Consider the following 14821-nt stretch of genomic DNA (forward strand, 5'->3'; position numbering starts at 1 on the left):
ACATATTCTGCCTTTCCTTCATTTTAGTTCAATACAATGAGTTGCAGTAATGTGGAATTATTACCATATATTGTCTAGAATGCTTCAAAAGTGCAATAGGATGCATGATCGAAATGGATACCATTACAGTATCTATGAGAGTCATAGAATACCTATGTGAATTGAGTCTAATACCTGTTATAAATCATTTCCTATCAGCAGACGCATTGCACTGTTTTTGCTCAGTATGTCCTATGCACTACCAGACGAGGTGGTACATGTGTAGATTAATGCAACACTTAAGCCTTTGAACTTAACTGTAATTTTTTTTTTTTTGTGCAGTCATTGAGATGTTATCAGGCCAGTTTGCTTCCAGTGTAGACACTCCTCTAGTCACACTTTTCTTTGAAGCCTACTCAACCTGTAAGGTATTTCTTCTTGAAACCATCCCCAGTCTCCAGGAGGTGAGTTGGTAAAGTGGGGAAAGAAGAGAGTGCAGTGGATGAAGGTTTAGAGCTGTTACGTTTTGTGAGATAACTGATGCATACACATTGACTGCCCCTTCCTCTGCCTTTGCATATATACTTCATTTGATGAAATACAAAAAAATATGAAATTCATTCTCTTGACCCAGACTTGTGATCTCTATTTATGTAGATGAATAAAATGTGTAAAAACCTTTATTGTACCCGACCAAGTATCAAATTCCTATCAGGTCAGATATATAAAACAAAATCAAAGCTAAACCATGCTATAATACTTAAGTATTAGGGAACAGTAAGTGTAATAAGTATTTTTGAAAAAGAAAGTGACAGAATTAGATTCTATGGCAATTTAATAAAATCGCAGCTGCAGTAGTGTATTTTCTATGTCTACCACAACCTGTCCATGAATAGGAGCCAGGGGAAATATATTTTTTTTAAAGAGCTGGGGAGAGGGAGAAAATAGAGAGAGTGGGTGGGGAACCCTCATCCAAATAAGACAAGAGCGAAACAAATTCATGGATAACATTTCTATTTTAGAGAATCAGTTTTGTCTATTGGAATATTCTGCCAGTGACAGAAACCACTACCTTTGCATGACAGAATCACTTCCTAGTGAACAGATGTCAAGTGCAGCTGCCTCTCCAGGGAACCCTCTACTTCCACATGTGGCTCATCTTTTCTTAGTAGTTAATGTCTAGTGTGTGGAACTGAAAACCTGGTGTAATTTATCTTAACAGGTCTGTGGGCAGGTCATCACCACTCTGGGACATTTGGCCTCCATTCTGCCAGAGGAGCAACTAGATAAGGAGCTTCCTTGGTTGGTCAATGAAGTTGAAAGGCTCCAGCCCCAGCTGCCTGCTGATATGGCATTTCGTTTGCTCACGGTGAGTGTGACCTTTATTTGCTGTCCATGCTTGCCACTTCAACCAATCCCAAATGATCCACTCATAATGAACACTGTATCTCATAATGAGAGATTAGCTGCAATGAAACACTACATTATTGAGAAATGAGGGTTGAATACAGAACTACAGGATTCCATTGGTGAGTTAGTTACACCACAGGTGGAGTTGTGAGATGGTTCAGGCCTCCATCATGTGTACATTGGGCCAACATATTGGCATTCCGCTCCCAACAGTACCAATGTTGTGGGTATCAGAAATTTTGGGATGTAGGAAAAATGTATGATTCCAAGTTTGCCCCTTAGGTAACCCTGAGAAATAGAACCACCACACCTATTCGGACAGTAATTCCCCACTATTTGACACATTCATGCCTGGTAATTATTTCAGTTTTGAGCTGGTGTATTGTTTTGGGAGATGAAGGGATTACAGGGAATATAGTTTTCCAACATTAATTCCAAATACTGAACCAGCTCAATTGTGATTAGTACACAATCCATGAAGGCAGCCAGAGAAGTAAAATGCACATTTGTATTTGTTACGTATGAAATCGGGATTAATAAAGGAGAAAGGTGGACCGAAGCAATTGTGCTAGATTTTAAATAAACATCAACAGTGCTGAAATTTGCTTCACCTGTTGTTGTGATACTGGGTAAGTAAAATTGGTTATAGAAGTGAAATTGAGCATACTGACGCTCCATCTTGATGCGTTAATCATAACAAAACAGCAGATCTTCAGTCACTAGAGCCCTGACATAGGTCCCAAGCAGTAATTGGGCTTACTAAAGCCCTAGTGACCTCTTATAACAAACAGTGTGCCATTGCATTTTCTCTAGTCTGAGAGGCTGCTTACACCCTGTGAAATACAAGTACATTTACACATGTATTATTTATTTATTTATTTATTTATTTAGAATTTTGTAGAGCGCACAGCTACCTCCGACGGAGGTGTCCCGGCGCTGAAGACATAATCTCAGGAGGGTCGAGAAGGAGTGAAGTGGGATCATTAGATCTGTGAGAATAACCAGGTCTTTAGTTTTTTTCGGAATTGGGGTTCGAACGTCAGGAATCTTAACTCTGTGGGAAGCTGATTCCACAGTTTGGAGGTGGCTACTGCCAGGGCCCTTCCTCCTGTACGTGAAAGGCGAAAGCGGGGGCAGATCATGAGGCGGAGATGATTGGATCTTAGGTTTCTTGGTGCTTGTGAGAACCTCATTCTGCGACGTAGGTAGGTTGGGCCTCGGTCATTAAGCGCTCTGAAGGCCAGAGTTAAGGCCTTGAATTGAATACGGAGTTTAATTGGGAGCCAGTGTAGTTTGATTAGGTGGGGTGAGATGGAATGACGGTAGGGGATATTGCAGACTAACCTGGCCGCAGCATTCTGGACTTTTTGAAGTTGGTAGATGAGGTAAGTAGGGGCGCCTACGTATAGGCTGTTGGCATAGTCCAGATGAGCAGTGATGAGGGCATGAACTACCGTTTTACGGGACTCAAGTGGTAGGTATGGGATGATATTTTTTTATCATTCGAAGTTTCCCGAAACAGGCTGAGGTGACTTTATTGATTTGAGTTTTGCAGGAGAGGGAGGTATTGAATTGAAAGCCAAGGTTGCGGGCGGTTTGAACTGGTTCTGGGAGGGGGTTGAGTTCAGACGGCCACCAGAGATTGGAGGGTATGGGCGATTTATGATTAAAGAACAGGACCTCGGTTTTGTCAGTGTTGAGTTTTAGATTGTTAGCCGACATCCAGGTGGCGATGTTGAGCATACAGAGGCGAAAGTTGTTAAAAGATTTTTCAGTGTGTTCTTTGAAGGAGAACACCAGTTGGGTGTCGTCAGCGTAAAAGGTTACTTTGACGCCACAGGATTCAACAACTTTAGCCAGAGGTTTGAGGTACACATTAAATAGGAGTGGGCTGAGGGCAGAGCCCTGTGGGACGCCCCAGATCAGCTGTTTTTTGGAGGATAAAAAAGGTTCTAGCATCACTTGCTGTATTCTGTTTGTGAGAAAAGATTTTATCCATGCGAGGGGGGGCCCGCCGATACCAACTTCTTGTAGGCGAATCAGAAGTTTGTCGTGTGAGATGGTATCAAACGCAGCGGATAGGTCGAGGAGGACCAGCATGGCCTCCTCTCCCTTGTCCGTGCATTCGCGGATTGATTCGGATACCTCTAGTAGCGCCGACTCAGTGCTATAGTCTGGTCTAAAGCCTGATTGAGTGTCGTGGAGTAAGGAGTTGGATTCCAGGTAGTGGGACAGTTGTTTTTGAACGGCTTTTTCCAGAACTTTTGCGGGTTTGGGTAGGAGTGAAATAGGTCGGTAGTTGTTTAGACAGGAGGGATCAATGCCGGTCTTTTTTTGAAGCGGGATTAGCATGGCGTGTTTCCAGGCAGAGGGAACAACCCCAGTGAGTAATGAGGAGTTCCAGATGTCCAATAGGGGATTCATGATGATGGGAGCAATTTCATTCATGATCAGCGCTGGGGCAGGGTCCAGGGGTGAACCAGATTTACAGTCCTGAAATAGCTTAAGAGCAAATTCTTTGCTGAGGGGTTGGAATGCGGTAAATGCATGAGAGCTGTTGAGGGTTGGATCTTTGGTGGTATCGGAATCTTTCTGAAGGATCGCTGCCGCTATGTTGGCAATTTTTTCTTCGAAGAAGTTAGATAGGTTTTCACATAATGTCTGTGACATGGGCACTGGAGTGGAGAGTGCGCTGGGGTGAGTAAATTCTTTCACTATATTAAATAGGGTCCTGGTTGAATTTTTTGCTTTGGCAATTGTTTCGGAAAAGTATGTGCTCATGGATTGGCGTTTGAGTTTTCGAAACTCTTTAAGACTTTGTCGATAGAGGGCCTTAGGTCCTGTATCATAGTTCTGTCTCCATTGACGTTCCAGCTTCTTGCACAAACTTCTGTGTGCTCGTAGTTCTTCCGTGAACCAAGGGGCCGATGGTTGTTGTCTACGGGAGAAGAGGCTTTGAAGAGGTGTGACTTTCTCGATAGCGGACGTAAGGTCGCTATTTAGTGTACGCACTGCTTCGTTAAGGTCGTCAGGGAGAGGGATTAAACTATTATGGTAGTTTGGTTCTATGGCAGTAAGTGTGAGTTTGTGCCATGTTCTGCCTTGAGATCTGATGGAAGATTCCTGTTTTGTACTTAGAGTTCGGGATAACTCCAAGGGTATAAGGAAATGGTCGGACCAAGGTAGGGGTAGGGAGGGGAGGATTAAGAGTTTCTCGCTGTTCGAGAAAATGAGGTCGAGAGTATGACCTGCTTTATGAGTGGGACCTTTTACTTTTTGCGTAAGATTGATGTTTTGCATAGATTCGAGGAGTTGGGAGGCGCGGTTACAGCTACTTACATCAACGTGGTGGTTGAAGTCTCCCAGTACCATGAAGTGGGGGTGTTTGAGGGAGAGATCTGCTGTGACAGCCATTAGCTCTAGGACAGCAGGTTGTGGGGAGTTCGGGGGGTTATAGACCAGAATCCCTGAGCAAACTGCTGTGGTGGAGTCGGTGATAGAGAAGTACAGAGCTTCAATGGGGTTAATGTTTGAGATTTTTCGTGAGGTGATTTTCAAATGTTTCTTTAGAATCACCGCGATTCCTCCTCCTGTTTTGGAGCCTTCACGGCTGAGTCCTGTGAAACTGTAGTCAGTGGGAAGAGCTAGGGCGATATCAGGATTGGAGGAGTCTTTAATCCAAGTCTCTGTTAGGGACAGTGCGTCCCAGGATGAGGTGGACAGTAAAAGCCAGATGTCGTTGGCATGGCTGGGTAGAGAGCGACAATTAACCAAACCCATGGAGTAGGAGTTGGTGGGGGGGGGGGTTGCTTAGTTGCTGGTGTGCTGTTTCTGGTACAAGACCAGTCGGGGCAGAGGGAGAAAGGACAATTAGGACATTTGTGCCGGAAGGGGCAAGATAGAGGAAAGCTACAAGTGAGGGGAGACGAGCAGGCTGTCTTACTTAGGTCTAGTAGCTGTGTGCTGGTCCATGTGATTCTCGGGGCTGGTAAGGTACTGCCAGTATGGATGGCCCTAGGCCCGGAGCTGGCGCGGACGGGCGCAGACGGGCTTGCCTTAGGCGCGCCTTCGGCGCGCAAACGTCGCGCCCGCTGCGCTCGCCCGCTGCGCTCGCCCGCTGCGCGTTCGGTATATGCACATATTTTATACAGAGAGGAGGTCTCGGCAGAGGGACGTGGCCTCGTGAAAGGGGCGTGGCCTCAGAGTGCGGCGGGAAATGGCGGCAATGTTTGTTTACCCTGCGAGTCCTCTGCAGCGCTAAGATCCGCTGTGAGGCTGTGGGCGGGTGAGTGGAGCTGTGGTAAGGTGAGGTTTTTTAAATCAACACACACGCATTCACACAGGTTTGTCAGATCGTTATTTCAACCAAAATACAAGTTATTGTGACTCTCAAAGTATTTAAAAAATGAGCAAGTGCTCGTGCCTGTAGCTCCCGGCTTTCCGCCTCAGGAGAAAAGGTCTTCTGACCAGATGCTTGCTTTTCGCGGTTTAAGTACTCCGGGGGCATGGCCTCGTGAAAGGGGCGTGGCCTCAGAGTGCGGCGGGAAATGGCGGCAATGTTTGTTTACCCTGCGAGTCACTAAGGAGCCCCATGACTTTGCATTGCACTCCTGGTGACCGAACATACAGGTAAAACAGTGAAGTCTTAAGAGGAGCACTGGAAATGTATCATGTTGGTAATCAATAATGTGTTGGAATTATTAGCAAAGGAAAGAGTCCGTAGTTAGAGACGTGCAAACTGTATTAGCTGAAAAAGCTAGAGTGCCGTAGACCTTGGTGGACACACTATTAGAATTATTATGTCTCCAATCTGCCAATTTTCATTTCCACAGAACTATTGTTTTTAAGGCTTGAGAATTGTAGATTAATGTTGAGGCTCTAAGTGGAACAGTTTCTGCTAGGTCTGAGCACTTACAGTTAAAAGGACAGGATGTTCAAATTTCCTTACAAGTCCTTCTTTTGACAGTCTCCACTTGTAATAAAAATTTGAATACCAGCTACAAACATAAAAACATGACAGAATTTTGTTGTATGGCATATTGACCATATACATAATTTGAGGTTGTTCCCCCAATGAGTCTTACAAGCCTTCATTGCAGGTGATAATTCTCCTCAGTAGCATCTGTGTAGCTAAATGTGTTCCTAAAACTGCTTTTAGTCGTCACCCATCTTCTGTGTTGCAGCTCCTGCCTCCACGTTGCCTTTGATTCTCATAAGCGAACACTATACTTTTAGGCTCCTCTGTACTCCCATGGTTCACAGTGTGCAGGGGTGCAAGAGGGACATTGAGCAATCCTGGTCCACAACTGTTAATAGTGAAACAGATGTAGCGGCGCATACATGGATCCACATTTTAGAGGAGCACCCCAATTATGTCTGTATTTTACTATCTAACAGGAAAAAATGGGAAAATATATTTCCAATAGTGTTCATACACCCATGCTACATCTAAGTGTGCCCTTTGGCTTGAGGGTGTATTTTGCTGACTTTGGATGAGACTACATTAGTGGAGTGTGGATCACTTGGAGAAGCAGGCAGATAACTAGAGGACCTGTAGGATGAACAGGGAGAATCAGGAGGGTGAAAGGGAGGTCAAACAGAAGAGGAGGACAAGGGAACAAGACTCTCCAAAAAGTTCAGTACAACTGAATGGAGGAGGAGGAGGAGGAGGAGGACCAAGATCACTAGTAGGATTAGGAACACACGGAACTGGATTTCCAAGATAATGAAGAGAAAGCAATAGCAGGAGGACCATGGAAAAACCTGGAGGATCAGGCAGCCAAAAACCACAGTCGACCAGGATGACTGAGACCCCAAGGACATAAGGCCCAGCATGCCTAAGACAAAGAGGAGGATCAGTAAAACCAGGAAAATAAGTAGAATGAAGTAGACCAGAAGGACCAGAACCAGGAGGCCAAAGAGGAGAAGAAGTACAAGTAGCCACTTTATTAAGCGCCATAGAAGCCAGAAACTAGCTGACTCCAAACCTTTTCGGTGGTATAACAATGAATGTAGGCAAGCAAGAATTGCCCTTGGCAATGCTATCAGGGTTGGGGAAATGGGTACTGTCCGTACTGCAAGATATGAATACAAAAAAGCTATCCATAAAGCCAAGTGCCTATGGGATGAGCTTAGATGGCAGGACCTATAGAAGCTAATTTGCAGAATAATACCAAATTAGTCTGGAATATCATTAAGTGAGGCAGAGGGGTCAACCTGATCAGCCGCTAATTCATGTCTCTCATGAAGGATGGGTTAATTACTTTGGGCCCCAATATGTGCGTAACCCTTTAGATTATCAAATGGAAGAAGTTAGTTATGTTTTTATACTGATGAGGCTTTTAATGACAAAGACGTTTTAGCAGCTCTTAGTGCAGTTGCTGGAGGTAGAGCGCCAGGACCCGATGGTGTCCCTGCGGATGTGTTCCTCTATAACAAAATACGATGGGGTAGATACATCTTGTTGATGGCAAATGCAACGGCCCAGGGTGCCCCGATCCCGGTTTCCTGGAAAGGGGCCGTGATAATTCCAGTATATAAAAAAGGAGATAAAACTCAACCAGGGAACTACAGACCTATCAGCTTGATGGATACAATTCGGAAGGTAGTTGGGAGGTTGATCCTGAACAAAATCTTAGACTGGATTGAAGAGAATAGTATATTGCCCCCATTCCAAGAGGGTTTCCTTAAATACACTAGCACCATTGATCAAGTCATTCATTTTATTCTTTCATAGTAGAAGACTGTGACATTGGGCAAGGGCCGCCTTTATGCTGCCTTTGTCGATCTACGTTCAGCTTTTGACCTTGTCCCCCGTTCCCAGTTATGGGTGACGTTGAGGGAATTAGGCCTTTCGGACGAGATCCTAACCTTCGTAATGAGGCTGCACGAGGCAATCATGCTAGAATCCGCTGGGGAGGGCAGGGTAGGGTCACCACCCAGTTTCCGGTTGAACGAGGGGTACGGCAAGGCGGTACCATGGCACCAACGTTATTCTCTTTGTATATTAATGGAATAGTGGACCGCTTGTTGCCAGTGAATACAGATGCCCCTTCTCTAGCAGGTCTAAAAATTCCGATTTTAATGTTTGCAGATGACACATTAATTATTTCCAAGAATCCTAGTGGCCTCCAGTGAGCTCTATCAATTTTTGAAGATTTTTGTGCTGCTCGAGGCCTGGAAGTTAATGTGTCAAAAGCAAAAATTCATGGCTTTTAATCCGCATCGAAGTTTTAAAGGGAGGGTTTTTATGAATAAACAACCACTTGAACTGGTCAGGGCTTTTACCTATTTGGGTATACAGTTAGAGAAGAAACTTAAGTGGGACTGCCATATCGATTTAGCAGCCCTGAAACATCGACAAGTTACGGGAGTTTTAAGTCTGGAGCATAAAAGGTCTCTAAAAAAACAATTAGACCAGTCCTACAAGTTTATGAATCTAAATCTGTTAGCTCCGCTCTTTATGGCGCCGAATAATGGGTGTTTGAGAAAGCAGCACCTTTAACTCTTTCTGAAAATAAGTTCCTCTGTAGCATTACCAATCTCTCAAAAAGCACCCCTCTTAAGCCACTTAGATATGATTTGGGTAGAAAAGCTATTATTGATGTCGCCAAGTTGCGTCCGATTTTATATTGGCGCAGGTTGTGAACAACACATGAACTCTCATCATATGCCTCAGGTTTTCTGGATGTAATAATATCTGATGCCTTCCATAAAATTGGTTGGTTAAGAGGTGTTAGGAATAGCCTGATTGGCCTGGGAATGAGAATGCTATGGGAGAACCCATTAGAGGCTTCCCTCTGAAAACATCCTAAAAGAGAAGTATTGGGAGTGGGCTGCTTTTAATGCTTGGAGTAACTCTGACTCATCTTCTATGGTGGGAATCTTCTTAGAAACAAAACTCACACCCAGATTAGAATCCTATTGGGATAATATCACCAGGCCAAGAGATAGGGAGCTTTACTTCCAACTCAGGGCCGGCTCCTTACCTTTAAAGTCCCTTATGTCCAGGTGGACTCCCACAAGTGATAACATCTGTCCTGCCTGTGGGAGTCATAGCAAAACAGTTGCCCACCTGCTTATTGCCTGTCCCGCCTATGCACTCCCTAGGCGAGTTTGGCTGGCTCCAGTGTGCAAACTACTTTGCACATTTAGGTGCGCCGAAGCGGAAAGGCTTATGCGCACCAGCACTTTACCATTTATCACAATAGCGGTAGCCAAATACCTAGGATGGGCGTGGGCTATAAGGCTGAAACCTAAATCTGGGTAATTTTTTGGTGAGCATTAATTTGAACTTCCCTAGCCTGGCCACTGAATGTGATTGATTATTTTAACTGGGTGTAACTTTTATCTCGTCCATTTGCTCTGAGATCTAAGTTTTATCAAACATTTTTATCTATCCAGCCAAGGCATTTTTAACTGTATCTAAATGTTGTTTGTTTTGTGCTTTTATGAGTATACTTCGAATAAAGCTACTTTGGAATGGAATGAAATGGAGAAGAAGGATGTGCAATTGGAAAAGGAGGCTCATCAGGAGGACCAGTACCACCAGAACAAGAAGGAAGAAGATGGGCAGGTCAACATGGAGAACCTACACCACTGTGAAGACCCTACACAGAATGAGGAGGAGGAAGATGGCCATGAGGATGAGTAGAAGGGGAGGTGAGGGTCCAGGACAGCCAAGAAGTTTAGAAACTCCAGGACCACCAGAAGGATTTGGAAAACTTGAACCAACAGGGGACCAATACCATGTCCAAGAACTAGGATAACCAAGAGGATCAAGACCAGGAAGAATAGGAAAAGGATTTCTAAGAGGACTAGGGAAATAAGGAGGAAAACCAGGAGGAGGGAGACCAGTAAGAGGAAGAAGACCACAAAGAGAAAGCGGAGGCTAGGAGGTCCAGAACAGCAGCCACCACCATGACCACCATGAACAACCTGAGGACCAACACCAGGATTGCTAGGAGTAACAGCACCAGAGGATCCAGAGGACCAGGAAGAGGATGACCAAGATTAGCTGGACCATGAACATAAGGACAATGAAGATCATGAGGACCAGCAGGACTGGGACCAGAAGAATGAAAAGATTGAAGAACACCAGGGCAAGAGCACCAGAAGAACAACTAGGAGGGACACAGCAATAAGCACCATGGTAAAGATAATCCTTTTAACAGAAGTAGGATCTCAGGAGGATAAGGGCTACTTATGGCTAATGACCAATACCTAGAAGACCAGGACCAAGAATATGTAGATGAAGACCAGGAGGATGATTTTGAGGAAAATATGAGTTGACAGAAGGGAAAGAAGAATAAGAGGATGATCAGGAGGAAGAGACTTAGAAAAAGGAGAAGATGAAAATCAATACGAAGATTAGGAGAACTATTAAAAGGAAGACCTGGTAAACCAGGAGCATGAAGAGGAAAACCTATAGGTGGAAGACCAGCAAGAGGATAATGACCAAGAGGAGTAGAGGGACCAGGGCAACCAGGAAGTCCAGGAGCACTAGGATTACCAGGTCTACCAAGAGGACACAGCCATCAAGGGAATCACAACGGGACACGCATCAGGAGAACTAGGGACAGGAAAAGCAAAGGCAGAATGATGATTTGAAAAGGAAAGAGAGATCAAGAAAACTGATGGGTACCATTAAGACCAAGACCAGCAGGAAGACCAGGAGCAGGAAGACCAAGGCCATGAAGGAAGGGACTAAGATGGCCAAGAGGATCTAGACAGTGCCATAAGAAGAAGGAGTTGCAGACAACCAAGAGAACTAGGACAACCAAGGCAAGGGCCATCATCAACAGTGGCTAAGAATACAGGGCCTACGATGACAAGTGAGTCTAGGCTACATGTGTTAGGGCATGCCCCTGTTAACTGCTGAACATGTTCTCTTCTGGTTCCTTGATGGACTAAAATCCAACATCTGACTCCAACAGATAACCTCTACAGAAATCACTACGTGGATCTGAGAGATCTTAAGGCACTGTGAGTCAAGAAAACAGAGCAACCAGGAAAGAAAAAAAGGGACATAAGCACGGTCATCTGTCAAAATCTACTTGTGGTCATATGTGTTTAGAATTAGTACACAAGAGAGCTCATTCGCACACCAACTCACTCTTGCATTCAGACAGAATTTACACTTTGAAGTTTGTAATTCACCACTGACCATCATCCTTTGCACAAACTGCCCTTTGGCCTCATCTCAATTTTCTTATCTCCTTGCAGACCCTTGAGTTATGCATCAAGGCAGCTGTTACTAAGAGTTGCAGAGCGCTGAATGGAACTGTGCCAACTGTGCTTGCCGTCCTGCATCACCTGGTAAGTATACACATGAGGACAAACAAAGTATTTCAGTGGGAGGCGACAGACATTTCCTGTGTAACATATTGTAACAAATAAAGTTTCTACCTTAATCCAATTTATAGTAGGAGTGTTTTTAAAGGGCAACATTTGGGAACTCTCTTGCATAAATTATTAAATTATAATCCATAAAAATCCTATGTGAACCAATTTGCTTCTAGGATGCAAAGAAAGAAGACAATGGATATAAATCTGCCAGTGTTGAGAGCTCCTCTGCAAGAACCACCCATAAGTCTGCCTCCCGGCAGCTCTGGCTCTGATAATAGGTAACAGAGGAACAGAGTGACAGGGAAAGGGAAGGGACCCAGGGGGAACACCAAGGATGGAGACCTGAAAGAAAAAAGCTGTACCCAATAACAATGGTTTACAACAGATACATAATACTAACAAAGCTTATCTCGGAGGTTCAATTGTCCAGTTAAACTTTACTATATAACATATACTGGACTCTTCATGACATTCCCAACAACAGTACACCCAATCTTAAATCTATATATTTAATAATAATAAGGCTATATCATATGCATTTGATTAATGCCATCAATCAAGGAAATTCAGTATTTATCCCACTAAGGTTCCTAAAGTCAATATGTGCAGAAACTACCCCACAATTTAGTTCAAATAATCCAAATACACAACATTTCTGGAATATCCTTACAATCCAAACTTGAAGCATTCAAGACCCCAGTCCACATATAAGAAGGCCCTCTGAAAACAGGTGCACAACTTGACGGCCATAAGCATAAAATTCCAAATAGCAATGCTGGCACGTGGAATCTGGAATGAATGGGAAACAAAAGACAAGCATCTCTGATGAGGGCCAAAGTGCGAGAACTGAATGCCGGTAAAGAAAAAAAAATGAAGTGGTACAGCAGAAACAGCAAGTGGCGGCGAGAACAGAAAAAGGCCCTAATGAAGCCACTGACAGAAACACTCGCTCCCCACTCTGCTGACTAGAGACCTGGGACGCAAAATGGGCAAAAAGTGAAGCAAAAAAGGCCTGCTCTGAAAAGCATGCAACCCACTATGCTGGCCAGAAACCGTAGGACGCAAAAGGGGAACAGCTTTACCGTCCCCAGAGATAAACCAAGATGAAGGGTAACAACAGCCTTCGTCTTGATTACGTTGAATAGCCGCCACTAGTGCAAACTTTGTTAAAAGCATTAAGTACCACTACCTTCTGCAATCTCGCCAGACTTCTGAGTCTACAAACTATCCTAAAACCATAGGAAACTAAGGCATCCATCTTAGAGTGGTATCTGAGAATTTGCACTTCCACTAATATCGGGCACCCTGAATATGCTGTATTCCACACAATTAATTTTACTGTAGCGTGGTATGGATCATGGCCCCACAAGTCCTGACAAACTCCTATGCTATCATTCCCCCACTGGAAGTTATTTGCTGTCTGGATGTATGGGATTGGCTTTCAGATAGCCTAGCTTCCATTATTATTTATTATGGCTTTGTTATTGGCAGATCTGCACACCCTCAAGTGGGTTTTCCGATGAAACAGAAGAGCCACTCAAGTTGTCCACGGCTATTATCCTGTCACTGGGTGAGTTGGTCATAAATGTATGTATGTATATATTTGTGATACTGCAAGTATATATTGGCCTTTACTAGGGATCAGGTCCTCTGTAACATTAATTTCTGTACACTGCCCTGCACGTAACTTGATCGTCTTAAAATATACTATTGCTTCAGTATTTATCTCCTCACCCAGTACATTGGTTGGCTTGCTACTGGAATATGGTGCCCAGTTTACTATATACAGCTATAGTAGTCACATGAGTACCATGTGCTCGTAAGATCATAATTAAATGTTGCATACCATTAATAACATACCTCCTGGACATGCGTTGAAGAATGGCCTTGATGGGCTGCTCCCCGGCGTTGAGTTCCTTCTTGCATAATTTTATGTTGTGTTATTTTTCAATTATGTCTATTTTTTCTTTTCACTTTACTCTTGCAGCCCATTCTCACTCTAGTGAGGTCCATAAATATTTCGAAAGTAGCTTGATGCAGATAGGTGCAGAGTCCCGTGCCACAACATTACAGCTGCTCTGCAAGCTCCTTTCGGAAACTGGTAAGACTGTCAGTGGGTGGGTGGCAGTGTGTGTTTTAGGCAGGGAGAATAGTTAAAGGGATATAATGCTTGTCATAGAATCCGGAGCCCTAAGTTGTATTCCCAACTTACTCCCTTACTTGTCCAACATGGTGCAGCTATAAGCAAAATACTTAAATTTTATATTCTTCAGCTACATTAACTGCCAACTTTTCCTGGTAGAGCACTGCAATTTACGAATAAAGGCTTGCTTACATCAACTTCAATTATGTGAATCATGGTGAAGAAATAAAGGAGTGCCACTGTTTTCTTTTCGGTTAATTGTTCCCATTGTGAGCCATTAATGGGACAGGGACACTGTGAAAACCGATCCTGACATAGACACTGGACAGGAACAAAAAGGGAAATAAAATATGGAGCAGGTCGACACAGACACGCTCAGTGGTACATGATGACACAGACATGCACGGCGAAACAGGAAGGCATTGATAGCCCCATGGGGCTCACAGTCACAGACTCATAAACCAAAACTGAAAGACAGGACCCTCAGGGTGGTAATCATAGTTGATAGTTGAAACTTCACTACTTATGTATTAATCTTGATCTTAATAGACAAAGTCAATATCTATGTGTTATGAACATTTGGTGTATGGCTTTATTTAATAGATTCAGAAGGTGCCTTTTATCTGGATGCTGTCCGTCACGTGCTTGAGGATGACAATCGCAAGGTACCATCAAGCTATTATACGTGTGTTAAAGCACTTTCATAATTAGCAACTCAATCTAATTAAGTTATGCAGTTTTTGCATAGTGCAGTAGTCCTACTTACATGGACTCAGAGCTGTGGTTTGCACACCACAATCTGTTGACTTTCTCCAAGGCAAGTCTTCAGTGGAGGTGTTGGGTCATGCAACCTCCAGCCATTTCTGTCAGTTCAGTGTGTCTTCTGTTCCATTGTCTCCCTGTCCAAGTGGACATATCCCAGTTTTCCTGCCCTAGTCTGTG

At 43.9% G+C, this 14821-nt stretch overlaps 1 protein-coding gene across 1 annotated transcript in view; it reads left to right on the forward strand.

Moving 5' to 3' along the window:
* Nucleotides 1-12586: 12586 nt before the first annotated feature.
* The window catches only part of LOC144784011 (maestro heat-like repeat-containing protein family member 2A), a 43390-nt gene continuing 41155 nt past the window's right edge, over nt 12587-14821 (forward strand). The window contains exons 1-4 of the mRNA XM_078662719.1: nt 12587-12592; nt 13228-13306; nt 13724-13837; nt 14483-14544. Of these exons, the coding sequence (XP_078518845.1) occupies nt 12587-12592; nt 13228-13306; nt 13724-13837; nt 14483-14544 (261 nt within the window). The remainder of the gene's footprint in view (nt 12593-13227; nt 13307-13723; nt 13838-14482; nt 14545-14821) is intronic.

This window comes from Lissotriton helveticus, chromosome 10, assembly GCF_964261635.1.
Source record: "Lissotriton helveticus chromosome 10, aLisHel1.1, whole genome shotgun sequence".
NCBI lineage: Eukaryota > Metazoa > Chordata > Amphibia > Caudata > Salamandridae > Lissotriton > Lissotriton helveticus.